Genomic DNA, 20,205 nt, shown 5'->3' on the forward strand with positions numbered 1-20,205 from the left:
GCAGCGGTGAAAAGATTGGGTAGAGGGTCCCAGGGGGCAGTCAGGGGACAGGGTGCTGTTGGATGGGACAGAAGTTCTGGGGCGGTCAGGGGGCAGGGAACAGGGGTGGGATGGATAGGGGGCGGGGCAGTCAGGGAGCAGGGGGGGTTTGATTGGGGATGGGATCCCGAGGCAGGCGGTTTGGGGCGGGGGGTCCTGGGAGGGGGTGGTCAGGGGACAAGGAGCAGGGGGGTGTTGGATGGGTCGAGGGTTCTGAGGGGGGCAGTCAGGGGCTGGGAAGTGGGAGGGGGCAGATGGGGGTGCGGGCGGGCACCAGGCTGTTTGGGGGGCAAAGCCTTCCCTACCTGGTCCTCCATACAGTTGCGCAACTCCAATGTGGTCCTCAGTCCAAAAAGTTTGCCCATCCCTGCCCTAGTCCCATGGCTTTGGAAGTCTTGGCTATTTAAATGAACAGATCATCATGGTATAAAGCAGAAGTTCCCACACTGTGATCCAAGGACTGCATTCTGATGGTCTGCAGAAAGCTGTCAGTCCACCCAGTGCTTGGCTCATCCTTGTTTCCAGCTATTTCTACAGGAACCATTTCTATTTCTCAGCCTCTTGATTGCAGCAGCTACTGCTGAGGGGAGAGACAAGCTGCCTTTAGGTATCATGTGGTTGGTCAGCATGTCCAGGAGAGAAAGAAATTCAACAAAACAATGCCTGCAGAGAAGAGTATCAGGAAGCAGGGGGGCTGAGAAGAATGGAGTGGGTGACAGAGAAGCACGTGCAAGGGAGAAGGGAAACAGAGGAACTAAACGGAACACACGGTTTCAAAATCTGCAAACTACATCTCTTACAGACAACAGTTAAATACTTTCCTAAAGTTATTTGTTCCATGTAAACAATTGTTCTAGCAGCTAAAGGAATGTGTGATTGCAAAAGGGATGGTGACATGCGACAGTCACTGTGGTTCTTGCTATGAGAAGTACAAAACCTATGAAACATGTGCTGTGAATGGGTGGTGTTATCAGAAGAATGGTACAGAGTTGTGTGCTCGAAGAGAAGGGTGCAAGTTTTTTAATCAGGTGGGAGACTGATGGAGCGTTGTACCTAGTCATAAGCTTTGGCTGTTTCAGAAGTGTGTTCACATATACTTTATGTCTTTGTTGAGATACAAATAATACATTTCAGGAGATCATAGGGTTGCTAGCTTGTTAAAGCAAAGTTAGTTCTTCCCTGAAAAATGACTCTAACGTAGCAATGTGGATACCCTGGACATCGTCCCTTTGTTTCCGTATTAAATTAGCTCCGTTTTCAAGTAAAACAAGAGACTTTTTTTTTTTAAACTGCCAGCCCAGATTTCTCATCTTAGGCTCTGAAAGTCACACTGGGTATGTCTACACTGCACACTAAGCCCAGGTCTGTGGGACCCAGGCTTGTGGACTCTGTTTCCAAGCCTGTGCTTGAGTGTCCACTCTACATTGTAAACCTGGGTTTACAATTCCTGAACCCATCTCACAGTGTGTTAATACGTCTGTGCGGCACTACACAGACCTTCTGGCATGAATCTGCAGATCAGTTGCATCCTTGCTGCAAAATGACAGGGCTTTCACCTGAGTCATGGCAAGATTTGGGCTCTGACAAACCCCGCACCAGAATCCTAGAGCCCATGTCCTGAGTACTGATTTGTTGGGTTTTTCTTGAGCCAGAGTCCAGGCTTAGAGTGCAGTGTAGATATACCCACTGTGTCCTTTACTTCTCAGCATCGTCTCCCATCCAAACTTAGCCATCAGTTGCACATATGCAGGTCTGGGGCTGCCTTTGGGTTTGCACAGTTGCATTTGAATTTAAGTTACTAAATAATTATCTTGATTATGTATGATAAGGAATAGTGCCCTCCCTCTCAGCAATGTTGGCTTTGCAGGGGTAGCAGAAGTAAACAGCAGTAGAAATGTATTTTTGTTTCTACAGTCAGATAAATCTCTGAAGGTTGCACGCAGAGAGCACATCCACTGGGTCAGTTAAATGTTTACATAGTCATTTTTCTTAGTAATCCATATTCTAAGGTGAATTGAGTGAATTGCAGTTGTTATCTACTATGTATAAACAGCACTTTAAAATCGTGTTTCTTCTTAATTTAATATTAAGGATAGAACTGATTAAATAATTCATTGGGAATCATGTAGTCTCTGAATTTAGCCTTTTTCAATAATAATAATAATTGTCCTATTCTCAAATTATCCATAAACCATTTTGTGCTTAACTGCGGAAAATTCCTGATCCAGTCACACAGGCTTCTGTTCCCAGAAATGGCAGTTCTCAGGCTTTAAAGAAGCAGTTAAGCCCATCTCTGTCAGCTTTACCAAACTTACCTAATGAATGAGCTCTTTGCCTATTTTATTTTTTTCTAATGGTCAACTTCCAAGGCCTCCTTGGACACATTTCTCACTAACTTTACTATCTATAATGTCTTTCACTGATTCCCATTTGCATTTCATGATACGGCACTGACTCAGTGGTTTCACTTCTTTCCCCAACTCTCATGTCTACCTGGCTTCTGGTTTCAATCTTGCATCTCTGGACCTCACACCTGAGGAACCCTGTATTGCATTTTCCTTCTACCAGTGAATTTCTCCATGCAGCCTTGTCTTTGTGTTTCTGTAACAGTTCTTCTATCCCACTCATTACTGGCTCAAAATTCACTTTTTTGCACTGCTCCCTCCCTAGTACTCTGATTGAACGAGCCATACATAGAAAATAATATGCACTGAAAGAAATTCCCTCCTGTTGTTCCCAGATTATTGGGAAGCAGTTTACAGAGCTTGTTAGCCAGAGCATGAATCTCTAGTGACCACTCTGTAGCTGCTCTGCTTACAGCATGTAAGGCTGAAACAAAGTAATTGAGATAACTATGAAAAAGGACAGTATTTGACACAGAAACCTCACATACATTTACTTGAGAAGCCCAATATAAAACAGTCTGGACAGAGCACAATGGGGTTTCCCCCCTCACCCCATGTCAGTGTAATCTTCCTTGCTATTAGATTACACTTCTGTTCATTTATTTTAAAACATTTCCCACAAGTCTTATCTGACCTGTCAACCTGTATCATCTCTAGATCTAAAAAAGAAGAGACAAATTCTGCTGGTAAAATCCCTTGTGAGTCAGACACAGCATAATTGTATTTCTGTTTTACACCAATATCATAGCTTAGTAAACAAAGCTATGCCCACTGGTGAATGTGTTAATCCTTCTCAGTAGTATCAATTTCCAGAGCTTTGGTTCCATGAAATGAAATATCTATTGGTATGTTTACCATTGCCAGTCCAGATTCATAAAGTTGCATTGATTAGATTTTTGAACTGTGAAAAATCAATACAGGTTGGGTTTTTTTATACAAATTGGATTTGGATCAGGAAGAAAATATTCCACAGATGAGAAATAAAACTGGACAGAAAAATGTGACTGAAAACATCAAATGGTGGGGGGTATTGTATCAGTCTCTGCTGACTTCTTTATCTGTCCAGTGATTATTTTCTTACACAAATTGATTGTCAAGAAAATTAAGGCTCCAAGTTTGTGAAAGATATTTTCCAAATTAGTCTAGCATTATGAGTAACTGTATTAAAATTTTAAAAATCCACTTACATGCAGATATTTTATAAAGTGAGCAGACTATATCCTATAATACCCTACACTAGCCACTGAGATTGTTGATGGCAGCATTGCTACTGGAAATCATGAAATCTTTTTTTTGAGTACTTAATGCATCAGAAATGTATCCATTGAGATGGGGCAGGATTATTTCCAGAAAGCAATTAATAGTTACTCCAGTGATGGGGAGACATTATTATGAGTAACGCATAAAAAGATACAGCAACTTAGTTCCAATGTTGTTTTTATTTTATGTGGTTTGGGCTGTGGGACTATGATGGGGTAGTCTGCCTCCTTTCAGGATAGTGGTGCCTAGTGGTCAGCCCAACCCCATCATGTGGAGTGGCCCATTAAGGTTGTGAAAGGTCTGATACGGATATAGATGCACACACACATACAGATCTAGAAGATATTGATAAAGAGGAAGTGTTCCAGATATAAGTAGTGCTTGGGAGGAAATCTCATCCCTGTGTCTTTAAGGGCCTGAGGCCAGGAGCCTTGCAGAGAAGGTGAAGTAATGCTCCCCTCTTACCCAACAAATTGGGGATAAACAGGGGATTGGGGTCAGCATAAATGCTGCTCCCTCCCTTATAGCAGGGCAGACACCAGCAGGAGAACACTGGTCTGCTAAACCCTCTGAGGTCTAATTGCAGGGAAAGAAGCCAGCTGAGGCAGAAGTGGGCTAAAATCTTGCAGCTGGCTAATTTAAAACTAGGATTGGTAGAATTAGTTTTTTTATATATATAATTTTGATGGATAATATTGATGTTTACTTTTCAGCATGTTTTTATTTGTATCAATAGAAATTTTCACAGTTGTGGGAAATTTATGAGGGGCTCAGACAATGGGAGGCAGACAATACTTATTTTGTGGCAGGTTTCAGAGTAACAGCCGTGTTAGTCTGTATTCGCAAAAAGAAAAGGAGTACTTATGGCACCTTAGTGACAGTAGACGTTGGGATTCAAAATGTTAAAACTTTATAACCATTAAACACAAATCGCCAGTATCACATGTCAAAGTACACAGAGTAAATCAAACTTTAATAAGTTCTCTAGCAGCATTTTTCTTATTTTGCTTATTTGTAAATTTCAATTAGTATTGATGGAAATATTTTTTCATGGTTTGTGTGCATTTGGTGAAATTAATGTTTACCCGTTGTGACAGGGTCGGGCCAGATGGCTATAGGAGAGTAATAGAAGGCGGATATATTAGCCCCAGGCTAAGTAGGTCCCTTTTCCCTGGGTAAGGGAAAGGTTCCAGAACAATCAGGGGACTCCTGGCTTAAGAAGAGACAGAGAGACTAGCTAATTTACAGCCCAGCTTCAAGGAGAAGAGCTGAGGACACCTGTTTTGAAAGAGGTGACTAGGACTCTTCTGTGCACCCAGACTGGAGTGATCTAGGGCAACTAACCAAAGTGAGTTACACTAGATGGAAGGAGTTAATAAATCAGACCTCATGAGGGATACATGTCTTGAACCAATTTAGTCTGAGTAATTGACTGAAAGAACCTGAGGGGTCCCTGACTGCAATATACCTACAGAGCCATGAATGGCTGCAAGGGGGCATGCTGGATGGTAATGCCTCATGGCAGGTACAAACATAAGAAATGTAACTTGGAAGTCTGAGAAATGATACGTCACAAATATTTTCTCTGCATTAAGTTTAAAAGCAAAGAGCTAACAGTTTAAATTTAAAGTGAAACTGATTGTTTGGGGCAGTGTTGGCTCTGCTATAAGGGCAGGATAGGTGGTCATGTTGTGCTGATGGACTATATTGTACTGAATAAGTATCTGAATAATGGTTTTCAGTGCATACTTTGATGTTGACACCTTGATTCTTTGACAGCCTTACCTCACTGAGGAGTATCCTATGCCATGAGTAACCCTTTAGAAACCAATGGGCCTGCTCATCGAGTAAGGCATTCCTTAACATGAGCAATGACATGAAAATCACTAGGCACAATTAAAAGCAGAAGCATCCAACATTTTGCAGTTTCCAGTAAATCCACCATTAATCACACTTGCAGTAATTATTTCTGGGACAAATCTAACAAACAGACAACACAGAAGAGAGAGAGGAAACTGGGTATTAGTCAGGTTCCTTGATTCCCATTCCTCTTCCTCTTGGCCATCCGTTCAGGCAGTTGGTCTCATGAGGGTTAACGGTCCAATTAGAGTCTTGGGTCTACTTATACCCATTTGACCTTCAGCAGCAAAGCTGGACTATTATATATGATATCTTAAATTCATAAAACATTTCACATACAGGGCTAGCTCCTCAGCTCATGTTAAATCAGCAAAGCTGCATTGAAGACAATGATTCAAAGGAGAATCTGGCCTAAAAACAGTTTAAGTCTAATCTTTCACCCCATGGTAAACACCATAGCAGGGTGTTTCCTAGCTATGAGACAATATTTTAAGACAATTGTAGGCCATGGGGGAATAAGAAAAATTAAATTCAGCCCAAATAATCAGAATAAATCAAGAAAACAAAGCGACAGAAAGAAAACGATGGGGGAGAAAGAGAGAGAAGGTCTGTAAAAACGTTGGATGATTTATGAAGTATAAAAGGAAGTCCTTGTGTTTCCATCACAATCTAACTGACACAACTATTCCAGCAAAAGCCCCCGTGTATCCATAGTTATACCAGCAAAAAGTCCTTTTGCCAATATAACTCATTTCATTTGGGGAACTGGAACCTTTTCTAGTGCAGACAATGCCACCATTTGGTGTCATTCAGAAACAGCTCCGTCACTTTTGAAACTTGCAATTTAAGTTTTTAAACTTTTGTGGGAGAAAAAATTATATTAATAAAATCAGTTGCTGAAAAAATGAAAGCTAGAACAGGGTTGTCTCCAGGACACAGCAGGTAGGTAATTTAAAAAGCTCAGGAATATTGTTGAAATTATTATGCAAGCTTATTAAATGCAATGTATATTTAAATTGAAAAAAAACTTTCTTTATTAGGCCCAGATAGGTGAATTTTCATAGCCTCCAGCAGTTAAGCATATTGGGTAAAAGTCGGGTTAGATTAATTTCTAATCTTTATGGAAATCCATTTTTTAATAAATGGATTTCCAAGTTATGAATATGACACTTAAGAGTTTAGAATATCTGTAGCACAAGGTTCATCATTTAAATATGTGGGGAAAGTAAAATGAAAGAGTTTTTTATTTTAAGATTATATGAAAACTTTTGTTTACATATATTTTTGTATTTTAACATAATATTCTAGCTGAGTTATTCCTGAAGTGTGTTGAAATAACATAGAAATCTTATCATTAGAATTTATAAAATATTTAGCTTTAATTTTCTTTTTCCTATTATGCAATTAGAAACTTATTATAAAACACAGTTAAGTGAACTCATTGTTGACTTAGATAATTAAAATAAAGAATATGAAGTGAATTTTTAATGCTTTTTAGATTAGCCCCAGCATGATCAACAGATTTGTCTCCTTTTCAAGAATATCTACCAATAATGCTTCAGACTGTATATGATGTCTTCTAACAAAATTAATGAACATTCAGAATTAAGGACATGCTCATCTGGGATGGTTCTGAACCCTTAAAGCATCCGGTGTTGTGGAAGAAAGAACAGACATAATTTAACAAAGGGTCCAATATAGCAATTACATGATCTTTGAGCTTTTTAATGATGTGACATTTATGGACAGAATTGTTTGGGACCATCTACCTATTTTGGGGTTTTATATTCTGCTCATCACTATAGTATCTCAGTACCATCCACTGTGGAGTATTCTTTTGTTTAACTTCCTGTGCGAACATGGTATACCAGGACAAACAGAAATGTAGTCAGCTATTGTTTCTCCCAGTTTGGGGGATTTTATGCATATGTTTTTCTCCAAGAAGAACTAAAGAGTTTGTTGTGTGTTTGGATATTCAAAACACGGTAGCTTGAACTGAAAGCACATCCTTAGTCATATTTATTAGGTGAGCTCCTGGTTTTAAACGGAAACCTTCTGTGTGCTTGTGCTATTTTGCTGTAGTTAGGATGGTCATTAGATTTGATTTCTCGTGCCTTGCCTGAGAACAGAAATCTATGAAGAGTCATGAGAACTGTACTTGGATCTCCCAACCTGAAGAATCCCTCTCCAGTGTCCTCTTAAACAGCATTTTTAGGAGCTTAGTATTAACTAATTGAAACAATGATGGAAACCTGAGAGTTCAGACTCTGCCCACAGAGTGCTGATGTGTCAAGTGGTTGAGCAAGAGGAGGCAACTGAACAAAGTATCTTCTCCGCTTTGCAGCCTTATTATCAGAGAAATGTTTTTGAAGTTCACCATTAGCTTTCAAAGGAAAACAGTGTCCGTTCTCCAGCGCAGCCACTGGTTCATTAGTTCATGGCAGGAATTGTTTTCGAATTTTCCTTTGACTTTGGAAAGCATATGAAGAGATCACTGGTCTAGAACTGTTGACCAAAGTGAGGCCCTACACTCAATTTGATGGCATTTCTCTGTCTCAGTGCAATGCAATAACTTTTGAACTCTGCATCTGATCTGTTCCAAAATTTCAGGAAATATTCTAGGCATCAGTGCCCAGAACCCTATTGAATTTGGTGAAAATCTGAAAACTTGAAATGGATATGGGGGACACATGGTGCCACTGGCATCTGATTAGGGGCACAAGGATTAGAGGAGAATGAGGGGGCACACAGAACCCCTGGCATGGGGGGCAGAATGTGGGATGCTGGAATGGAGGGAGGCAGGCAATGGGAGTACAAAGAGCTGCTGGTACAGGAGAAGAGGGAAACAGAGAGAGCACACAGAGCCTGGGCTTTTTATCCAGGTTATTTCACAGCATTTGGAATGAAGAACATGACTTAGTATTTTTGAAGTTTTTCACAAGTATGCGTTTTTGTTTCCATTTTCAATCTGTTCTGCTTATGTCATCCAAGCCAGTAAATGGCAGTCATTTTATTTGGTGAGCTAGATTTAGATTGGTAATGTTGAGATGAAACAATAACAATATCTGGGCCATCCAGACCACATCTTTTACTCACAATGCTGATTTTATTGACTGCAATTTGTTACATGAGAACTAGTTTTGCCATATTTCTGGTCTACTTGAACAGTGTGGATTCTCCAACCCTGTTGCATCCGCTATGCTGACAATGGCTGGGGGTGATGTAGGTGTCACCACACTGGCATTATATTATCAGATCATCTCTCTACACCTGGCTGATCCTTCTGTGCCTGGCTATGTTAACATGTGAAAAGCAGCAACAATGCAGGATTTGGGCCTGTCTAATTACAGATATCCTCATCTGGTGTAATTAACCTGAGCCAGATCCTCGACTGGTATAAATTAGCATAGTTCTGTTGAAGTCAATGCAGCTATGCTAATTTATACCAGCTAAGGAGCTGGCCTGTACTCTCGAGCTAAGTGGATGGGTGTAATTTACTGCACTGGAAGAATTTACCCAAAATAGTAAATTTTGTGGACATAACACTTTCTGGGAGACAACTGAAGGGTCTGTTGAATAAAATTGTTCTTCTTTAGGTAAGCAAAGGAGAAATGCTGAACTTTATCCAGATTTAATTTATACAAGTGTTGTGCATTGCAGCATGCTAAAGGCACTCAGTAATACTAAATTATTTCAACAAAACTTTAAAGTCTGTCTGTATTTTTTCATGCTCACTTGCAACATATTCCCCAAGGAAATATATTTGTATTTTAGCATAATTTTGTCATTTTTGTAGCCTATAAGGTTTATATATAGTTTTATATATATATATAGTTATCTACATAGAATGTTTTTAAAAGGTATTGCTGAATAAAACTGTTCCTGACCCTAAAACATTAAAAATGACATTCCTATACATATGTTGTAAATCACACAGCTGTCAACATCTGTAATGTTATTGCATGGGGGTTTGGTTTTTATTACTTCTTTCTTTCTGTTGAAAGATTGAAATTGATAAAGAATTTAAATATGTACTTTTAAAAAAAATTCATATAGAGTGTCACTTTTTGCCATTATAGACATTCAAGGGGGAATGTTTATATACAATAGTTCAGAGTAAGAAATTATCATTCTTTAAAACCTGTCAGGGGAAAATCTTTCCACCATTTGGTGTTACACATTTTAAATCCCGTTTTAAATCAGAACAGACATGGTTATTCTGGCTTATACTTATAGTGCTATCAACTAGCTTCTGAGAAGGAGGAGGAAACATTCCTCTGGCAGGTTAATTGCAGAATAACAAGCAAATTCTGTCTGCTGAAACTAATTATTTTAAATAAATTTAAACTATATTGAGCCCTCTTATAATGAAACCATTCTTTTCACAGAACAACTTCACTCTAAGTGGAGGTAGAATTGCAACTGGCATATTGTGATTTATTGAAACAATTCAGGACTTTTAATTCTCCTTCACTATGAATGGAGTTTCACTAGTGCCCTATCCATGCAGAAAAATTTACTGTGAATAGAAATGACTTGCAAGAACTGATCTTGTCACCATGAAATAGTTTTTATACTTTGATCAGCCAGCCGTTGATGGGCAAGAGCAAAGCTTTTTAAAGACAGACCTTGAAAACCATTGCAGAATTTGGGACATATTCCTGTGATGAGGGGCCTATATATGAGTAATACTGTATTTTTCCAGGGCTGTGGGTTGCTTGCTGTTTGACATGTGTTATTTCCTTTCTGTGTATTAGTGCGTTGGCTTTTATTGCCATAAGTGAAGGCCATTACCATTGGTACAAACTGATTAATATCTCAGTGATCACTTTGCTGTAATAAATTAGTCACACTTTGTCTTTTAACTCAATCCACCTGGACCCTGTACTTTTCAAACTGTTTAAATAAAAACTGTATCCTAGATTTCTGGAAACACCTATCAGAATCAGGAATGGATGTGTGATACACTGGCTTAGGGCTTGATCCAAAATGCACCCAAGTAATTGGAAGTCTTATCATTGGTTTCAGTGGGCTTTGGATCAGGGCCCTATGGCATGCAATTAGTGGCTGGCCCTAACAAATATAAGGCTTGCTACTTACTTGCTGCTAACGAAGGAGTAGTTCATGTGATTGCAACCTGTATTTCATGATAAAAGTCCTTCATTTAATCACTCTTGATGACCGATGTCTGTATGTATTATCATGCATAGTCCATAACAGAACATGATATTTTTTACCATCTAAAAGTATGTATTCTTTGAATCCTATATAGAATTATGCACTATGGACTGTGGCAGCCATGGGGTTTGTTCAAGAGGAATATGCCAATGTGAAGAAGGCTGGGTAGGACCAAGCTGTGAGGAACGTACATGCCACTCTCACTGTGCTGAACATGGCCAGTGCAAAGATGGGAAGTGTGAGTGCAGCCCTGGATGGGAAGGGGATCATTGCACCATTGGTAAGATTTTATATGTTGTTTTTTTTTAAAGGCTGACTAGCTAATAGGAAGATCTGCTGCAGCCATCAGCTTGAAGATCTTTTGGAAAAATTAGAGAGCCAAATTCAGTCCTGGAGTACAAAGATGCCTCTCCACTGACTTTGATGGATTGGCACACACTTACACCATAATCATATTTGTCCCACAGACTGGTCAATGCAGCTTTTGCTTTACATGCAGCAATACTGATGTAATAGTTGGACGTATCCAATCAAAGTTCTATAGGTTACATTCTAATGCACAGCTGAGCTACATTCCTATAGGTACTGAGAATCATAAAAAAATACTTTAAAATTATTAATAAAAGTTGTGAGAGGCTGAAACTAGCAGGCAGCTTAAATAATTCTAAATCTGCTGCCTTCCCATCATAGGATTTAAATATTTTGCTTGTCACAAGAGATGGTTTTACAGTAGCCGAAAACTACAATATTGTTAATAAGAAGCTAAAGTTTATGGGTCTTTTCAGAAGTCACTACTCAGCTGTACAAATGTTAATTGTTATATTTTAATAAAATGTGACACATTTTTACAAAGCTTAATAGTGTTTCTTGCCGAAATGTCATTACTGTTTTCCCAGAGCATTCTTATTCTTAAACATTTTAATTGCATGTAAGAGACCAGGATACCTAATTTTGAGAGGTAGGTAGTCCAAATTTTCAGGCTTTGCAAATACTGCGCTTATCTTTTTTCTTTTCTGTATTTTGAAAATTTGGCCCTTCCTCATTTAATTAAATGGCTAAATTCTATAGCCAGTGATTCAATTACCTTATAATACCTGCTTATAGGGAGTAAAATTGATAAAAAATAAAGGTAATTTTCTTTATTGTTAGTAAAAAAATGATTTTGTTCAAGAGATTTAGTTTTGGTTTTAAAAGGAAGATAACTAAGCAATGAGTGAATTAAGTAGAAGGCACAGCCTGCATTACACATGGTAGTGCCCATAATATTAAAAAACAATAACTGAAGAACACACATGTAGCTGCAATTATTGTTTGTTGCTATATGAGTCCTTTCTGACATCCTGGATAACAAAATCAGCTATTTGTTTTATTCAAAGTGGTAGGAATAGACCTGATTAAAATAAGAGAGAGGCACTTTATCTTAACCAAAGTATGGTAAACTATTAGCAAATGGTTTCTGTGTTTGAAATTCAATCTATCACAGTTTTGTTTTTTCTTTTTTAAGCTCACTACTTGGATGCTGTGCGAGGTAAGCTTTTCATATCAGCATTGCAAAGGAACAATGAAAGGGTATAAAAGTGTTGGGAATGGGGGTATTTGGGTGACTTGTTCCCTTTTGAGCCTCCCATTTCCTGTACTGTTAAGATACAATATACGATCAAATGGATACAATACGATCAAATGGATGACTGGATAGGTAGGTATCTATTTACAGAGAAGTCTCGTTTGTCAAACAAAATATCAGTACATTCTGCATTCTTAGCTCTTTATATTGTCTCAATATTTCATCAGAAGCAGCGGTGTCTAAAGTAAGCATGACTGGAATGTGGCTTTCACATTTGGTTACCAATTTCCATATATATGTAATATGCTACGTGAGGCGAGTCAGATTTCTGCTCATGGTTTCCATTCACGGAGTGATGACAGCACTGAGGACTTGGTATTACCAGAATAATTTGTGTCAATCCTTCCTTCTGTTAGAACAACATTTCCATATTTTTATCATCTGCAGCTAAAGAGTAGGTTTCATTTGTGAAGGAAATATGCTTCTCTAAGACTTTGGAGGTGGGGGAGAAATGTAAAACAACACATGTTTTAAAACCTGGTATTGTACAGTACCGTGTGAGGTTTTGAGATTCAGAGGGATTTATAAATATTTGCTCTACCTCACACCCGCATTGGTTGCTGCTTTGAGCAATTTGTGTGTTTGCCCTTTGGCAGAAAACGCTATCTGGGCTACAGATGATATAGTTGATTAAACCATTCCAGACCCAAAGAGCCAAATTCTGTGTAGATTTGCACCCTGTGCATGTCCTTTGACATAAATTTGCTCTGCAGGGCCTATGGCTTGTTTCTGGCCCTACATGTCTATGTCTTTCATGGTTTGGAAGCAATCTCTCAGTCCTAGCCACACTGTTGTGTAAGAAATCACACTGTCCCAACGAGAAACTGCAGAACTGGAATTAATTTGCAAACTGGACACCATCAAATGAGACCTGAATAAAGACTGGGAGTGGGTGAGTCAATACAAGAACTAAAAAAATTCCCCCTACTGTTACTCACACTTTCTTGTCAACTCTTTGAAATGAGCCACCCTGATTACCACTACAAAAGTGATTTTTCATCCTGTTGATAATAGCCCATTTTAATTGAATTGTCTCGACCCCTCACTTGGTAAGGCAACTCCCATCTTCTAATGTACTGTTATACATACCTTCCTACTGTATTTTCCACTCCATGCATCTGATGATGTGGGTTTTAGCCCATGAAAGCTTATGCCCAAATAAATTTGTTAGTCTCTAAGGTGCCACTAGTACTCCTCGTTGTTTTTGTTTCTACTGTCCCCTGGGAAGATGGCTCTCAGCAGAGATATCAGATGAAGCAGGATTCCAAAAAGGATTGGGCACTTATTTATGTATTTATTATTTTATCTCTTCAGAATTGAATAACAATAAAAATGTCATACAAAAAGCCCTAGGTTACCTGAGAATTACTAGACTTACACAGTGAATGAGCTGCCAAAATCTTAACAACCGGTTCCCTCCTCGCCCCGTGGCCCACCCCAGCCCTCTGGGGACTCCTGCCCCATCCAACGCCCTGTGTTTCTTGATGCCCCCCCAACCCCTGCCCCATCCACCCTCCTCCCCTGTCTCCTGACTGGCCCCAGAACTGGGCAGGAGGGTCTCGTGGGCCACCGTAGTGGGTGCCCACCCTGCCCCTAAGAGCCAGAGGGACCTGCCAGGGGGCGAGGTGGGGAGTCCCAGCGGTGCTTACCTGGGGCAGCTCCCAGGAAGCATCTGGCAGGTCCCTCTGGCTCCTAGGGGTGGGGTAGCATAGCTAAGGGGGGAGCAGGGAGAGCAGCTGCTCCCCCCACTGATCACATCAAAAGTGGCGCCTTAGGCGCCAACTCCATGGGTGCTCCGGGCCTGGAGCACCCATGGGGAAAACTTAGTGGGTGAAGAGCACCCACAGGCAGCTCCCCGCCCCATGCCTGGCCACAGCTAACCTCACTTCCGCTCCGCCTCCTCCTCTGAATGTGCCGCCCCCCTCTGCTTCTCCAAATCAGCTGTTCGCACAGGAAGCCTGGGAGGGCTGAGAAGCAAGCGGCGGCTTCGCACCTGGGCCCAGGGAGGCGGAGGTGAGCTGGGGCGGGGAGCGGTTCCTCTGTGCGCCCCCTCCCCCCCCCCAGTTACTTGCTGCAGTGCGGGTGGCCCTCCTCATGCCCCCCCGCCCCAGCTCACATCCGCTCCGCCTCGGCCTCCCTAGGCCTGAGCGTGAAGCTGCCACCTGCTTCTCAGCCCCCCGGCTTCCCGTGCGAACAGCTGATTCGCAGGAAGCCGGGGGGCGGGGGCAGAGAAGCAGAGCGGGGCGGTGCGTTCAGGGGAGGAGGCGGAGCGGAGGTGAGCTGGGGCCAGGGCAGGGAGCTGCCGGTGGGTGCTCTGCACCCATCAAATTCTCCTCATGGGTGTTCCAGCCCCGGAGCACCCATGGAGTTGGCGCCTAAGGCGCCACTTTTGGCCGGCTGTTAAATTTTGAAGCCCTTTTAGAACCGGTTGTCCCTCGAGGCACAACCGGTTCTAAAAGGGCTTCAAAATTTAACAACCGGTTCTAGCAAATGGGTGCGAACCAGCTCCAGCTCACCACTGGACTTACATTCATAAAGGACAACCACCCACAGCAAAATATAATCATAAAATATACCAATAATGAATTAACTCAGCTGGCCAATAAATCTAAACAGGAAAACAGCCCCTTTAATCTCATCGGGAACATACCCTCAACTTTCAAAAAAAAAATCTATGAAATAAATGGCTTTGATAGTGTACTGGAAGATCGTCAAGATCAAGCTATTTCAGACCAATGAGGGACCTAGAGTCCCAAGGCCCTTATAGACCACACCTTACCAGCAGACCCTCTCTATTTTATAATGATGGGGGGATATAGCTCAAGTCTCCCTGCTGATGGCAACATGTCTTGGGGGGAGAGGTGATACTTCAGGTAGGCAGATGCTAGGAAATGAAAGGCCTATAGGATGTAAGTAACAATTTAAACTCTACCAGGAGACCTGTAGGCAACTGATGCAGATCTTGGAGCCATGGTGTCATGTATAATTTATGTGGATAACAAGAACTATCCAGAGCTATACAAGTAAGGATTAAAAAAGCAAAACACAAGGATCCTTGAAAGAAACTACCCTCTGTCTTTTGGGAGTTAGGAAAAAACATTCTCTGTGTGCAGGCTGTTCTGTAATGCACCTTTCTCTGAAGCACATGCTACTGGCCACTCTGAGCCAGAACACTGGACTAGATGGGCCAGTACAGAAGTTGGACCAATAAAAGGTATTACCTCATCCATTTTGTGTCTCTAGATGGACCACTGGTATTTAGGCTCTGTCTCTTTGGCTGGCAGTTCCAAACACTTTTTCCAATATCTCCTTTAGCGGCTGCCAGAAACCCCTGCAGACTGAGTCTTCCTTCCTCTTGGAATCAAATCTTTTCCTTTTGATAGTGCAGAAGTGTCAACACACACTTTCAGATAAAGAGCATTGAATTCATGAGAGTCCATTCTGGCAAAGAGAAAGCACTCGTTTAGAAAGGGATGCCACTTGTAGTGTTAAATTGATTGCTAAGCGCCATCCATTGTCCTTTGGCTCCCTGTGTGGTAAGGTAAAAATCTGACAAAAATATGTACTGGCACCAAACTATACAAGCAGATGGACATTAGTGGGCACATCCAAGATACTATCTATCTGTCACACCGAGCAAGGAACCTAGCTGAAAATGCTGAAATTATTGTTAATTCAGAGTTTACAAACCCTGGGGATGATGCAATTGATCCATTTTAGATCTAGTTTCATAATTTACAGAAAGAAATCAAAACATTTCCCATAGCCACCAAAGGGCAAGTGTTTGTCTTATTTATAGATTCATAGATTCATGGATATTTAGGTCAGAAGGGACCATTATGATCATCTAATCTGACATTCTGCACAACGCAGGTCACAGAATTTCACCCACTACTCCTGCGAAAAACCTCTCACCTATGTCTGAGCTCTTGAAGTCCTCAAATCATGGTTGAAAGACTTCAAGGAGCAGAGAATCCTCCAGCAAGTGACTCGTGCCCCATGCTACAGAGGAAGGCGAAAAACCTCCATGGCCTCTTCCAATCTGCCCTGGAGGAAAATTCCTTCCCGACCCCAAATATGGCGATCAGCTAAACCCTGAGCAGATGGGCAAGATTCACCAGCCAGATACTACAGAAAATTCTTTCCTGGGTAACTCAGATCCCACCTCATCTAATCATACAATCACAGAATCATAGAATATCAGGGTTGGAAGGGACCTCAGGAAGTCATCTAATCCAACCCCCTGCTCAAAGCAGGACCAATCCCCAATTAAATCATCCCAGACAGGGCTTTGTCAAGCCTGACCTTAAAAACTTCTAAGGAAGGAGATTCTACCACCTCCCTAGGTAACGCATTCCAGTGTTTCACCACCCTCCTAGTGAAAAAGTTTTTCCTAATATCCAACCTAAACCTCCCCCACTGCAACTTGAGACCATTACTCCTTGTCCTGTCCTCTTCCACCACTGAGAATAGTCTAGAACCATCCTCTTTGGAACCACCTCTCAGGTAGTTGAAAGCAGCTATCAAATCCCCCCTCATTCTTCTCTTCTGCAGACTTAACAATCCCAGTTCCCTCAGCCTCTCCTCATAAGTCATGTGTTCCAGACCCCTAATTATTTTTGTTGCCCTTCGCTGGACTCTCTCCAATTTTTCCACATCCTTCTTGTAGTGTGGGGCCCAAAACTGGACACAGTACTCCAGATGAGGCCTCACCAATATCGAATAGAGGGGAATGATCACGTCCCTCCATCTGCTGGCAATGCCCCTACTTATACATCCCAAAATGCCATTGGGCTTCTTGGCAACAAGGGCACACTGTTGACTCATATCCAGCTTCTTGTCCACTGTCACCCCTAGGTCCTTTTCCGCAGAACTGCTGCCTAGCCATTCGGTCCCTAGTCTGTAGCGGTGCATTGGATTCTTCCATCCTAAGTGCAGGACCCTGCACTTATCCTTGTTGAACCTCATCAGATTTCTTTTGGCCCAATCCTCCAATTTGTCTAGGTCCCTCTGTATCCTATCCCTACCTGCAACCGTATCTACCACTCCTCCTAGTTTAGTATCATCCGCAGATTTGCTGAGAGTGCAATCCACACCATCCTCCAGATCATTTATGAAGATATTGAACAAAACAGGCCCCAGGACCGACCCTTGGGGCACTCCACTTGATACCGGCTGCCATCTAGACATGGAGCCATTGATCACTACCCGTTGAGCCCGACAATCTAGCCAACTTTCTACCCACCTTATAGTGCATTCATCCAGCCCATATTTCCTTAACTTGCTGACAAGAATACTGTGGGAGACCGTGTCAAAAGCTTTGCTAAAGTCAAGATACAATATATCCACTGCTTTCCCTTCATCCACAGAACCAGTAATCTCATCATAGAAGGCTATTAGAGTCACCTTCTCTTGGTGAATCCATGCTGACTGTTCCTGATCACTTTCCTCTCGTGTAAGAGCTTCAGGATTGATTCCTTGAGGACCTGGTCCATGATTTTTCCGGGGACTGAGGGGATGCTGACTGGCCTGTAGTTCCCAGGATCCTCCTCCTTCCCTTTTTTAAAGATGGGCACTACATTAGCCTTTTTCCAGTCGTCCGGGACTTCCCCCGATCGCCATGAGTTTTCAAAGATAATGGCCAATGGCTCTGCAATCACAGCCGCCAAGTCCTTTAGCACTCTTGGATGCAACGCATCTGGCCCCATGGACTTGTGCACGTCCAGCTTTTCTAAATAGTCCCTAACCACTTCTTTCTCCACAGAGAGCTGGCCACCTACTCCCCATGCTGTGTTGCCCAGTGCAGCAGTCTGGGAGCTGACCTTGTTCGTGAAGACAGAAGCAAAAAAAGCATTGAGTACATTAGCTTTTTACACATCCTCTGTCACTAGGTTGCCTCCCTCATTCAGTAAGGGGCCCACACTTTCCTTGGCTTTCTTCTTGTTGCCAACATACCTGAAGAAACCCTTCTTGTTACTCTTAACATCTCTTGCTAGCTGCAGCTCCAGGTGCGATTTGGCCCTCCTGATTTCATTCCTACATGCCTGAGCAACATTTTTATACTCTTCCCTGGTCATTTGTCCAATCTTCCACTTCTTGTAAGCTTCTTTTTTATGTTTAAGATCCGCAAGGATTTCACTGTTAAGCCAAGCTGGTCGCCTGCCATATTTACTATTCTTTTGACACATCGGGATGGTTTGTCCCTGTAACTTCAATAGGGATTCTTTGAAATACTGCCAGCTCTCCTGGACTCCTTTCCCCCTCATGTTATTCCCCCAGGGGATCCTACCCATCAGTTCCCTGAGGGAGTCGAAGTCTGCTTTCCTGAAGTCCAGGGTCCGTATTCTGCTGCTTACCTTTCTTCCCTGTGTCAGGAATATCTCATCACAGGCCATTGGGCCTATTTACCATGAATATTTAATTACCAAAACCATGTTATCCCATCATAACATCTGGAAAGAGAGTTTTAAGGAAGTGGGAGGGGGCATTGCAATGAAAACTCCCATTTTCCTTCCTTAGGAAAGTACTTCAGAATGAATCAAAACAGGCTTCCCTAGCCCTGCTGGGTTCATGTGGGTTTCCACACCTATAATATCTAGAAGTACATCTTCAGCTGCTCCTTCCAGATTTGCTCACCTAAAATTACTTACCTACACTTTGCAAACTCATCTTTTGTGTCAAGGTTTCATATAAAAACCCTGTCATGAGCACACGATTGATACTCGGTATGAAAACCAAGATAGATAGAAGTTCTTTGTATGTGCAAAGCAGATAGTTAGACTTCTGATTACTCAATACACATACTATTAGTGCATCCACATCTGAGTTTTTGCATCCACAGGATTTTAGGCACCAAAAAATAAGGCTTTATAACTTTGGCATGCTTTTTAGGCAAGCAGAGTTGAATATTTGTCCAAGAATGTGACTGGAGTCCAAAGTAGACAAACTGTGATATCATTTGAAAGTAGCAAATATTGTTATGTAATTTTAAAGAATGTTGTATAACAATTTATAATTTTAAAGAAACTCCTGCATGAAGCCTTGTTCTTTACATTTTCTTCTCTAGATGGCTGCCCGGGTCTGTGTTATGGAAATGGGAGATGCACTCTTGATCAGAATGGATGGCACTGTGTGTGTCAGGTGGGATGGAGTGGCACAGGATGTAACGTTGTCATGGAAATGGTGTGTGGGGATAATATGGATAATGATGGAGGTACTGTACATGCCCCTTTATTTACTTTTTAGTTCTTATGCAGTTCATTTTCCTGAACAGCTGTCCTATAGCTTGTCTTTATGTGAGTTTGTCTTTTCTATCATAGAGGCTCAATGCTATACCCCTTTCTCATGTTAATAGTCCTGTTGACTTCAGTTGGATTACTCCCATGAATGAGTAGTTGCAGGGTCTGACCTTTATATTGTAAGCTCTGGAGGAAATCTACCTTCCTGCTTATATGGTCTCCATCATCATAGTACATGATGTGTCTTGAAAAAATCCATGTTTTTCATAATAATTATGTTATTCTTTTATTTCCTTCCAAAAAACCTAAAATAACTCCATTGCCTATAAACATCCCTTATGAGAACTGTAGTTGTCAGACTGACAATAGACACACAAATGAAATTTAAAATTCTGTCCTAACATTTTGTGTGACTAACAGAATATACATTGATACATTATCATAATATCAATATTATGAAAGAAATTCTTCAGAAAATATAAAATCATACATTGAGACATGCGCTTATTAAGCAAATTAGTTTCTTAATTTTAACAGAGAGTCACAGTTATAACAGAAAATTGTGGCACATAATTTTGAGATGGTGCTGAGCAAACCAGTA

General features: G+C 41.3%; 1 protein-coding gene across 1 annotated transcript in view; it reads left to right on the top strand.

Annotated features, from left to right (window-relative positions):
• The window catches only part of TENM1 (teneurin transmembrane protein 1), a 388,806-nt gene that overhangs the window by 230,663 nt on the left and 137,938 nt on the right, over positions 1-20,205 (top strand). Inside the window, exons 12-13 of the mRNA XM_077825959.1 lie at positions 10,837-11,022; positions 19,433-19,579. Of these exons, the coding sequence (XP_077682085.1) occupies positions 10,837-11,022; positions 19,433-19,579 (333 nt within the window). The remainder of the gene's footprint in view (positions 1-10,836; positions 11,023-19,432; positions 19,580-20,205) is intronic.

This window comes from Eretmochelys imbricata, chromosome 9, assembly GCF_965152235.1.
Source record: "Eretmochelys imbricata isolate rEreImb1 chromosome 9, rEreImb1.hap1, whole genome shotgun sequence".
Lineage (NCBI taxonomy): Eukaryota > Metazoa > Chordata > Testudines > Cheloniidae > Eretmochelys > Eretmochelys imbricata.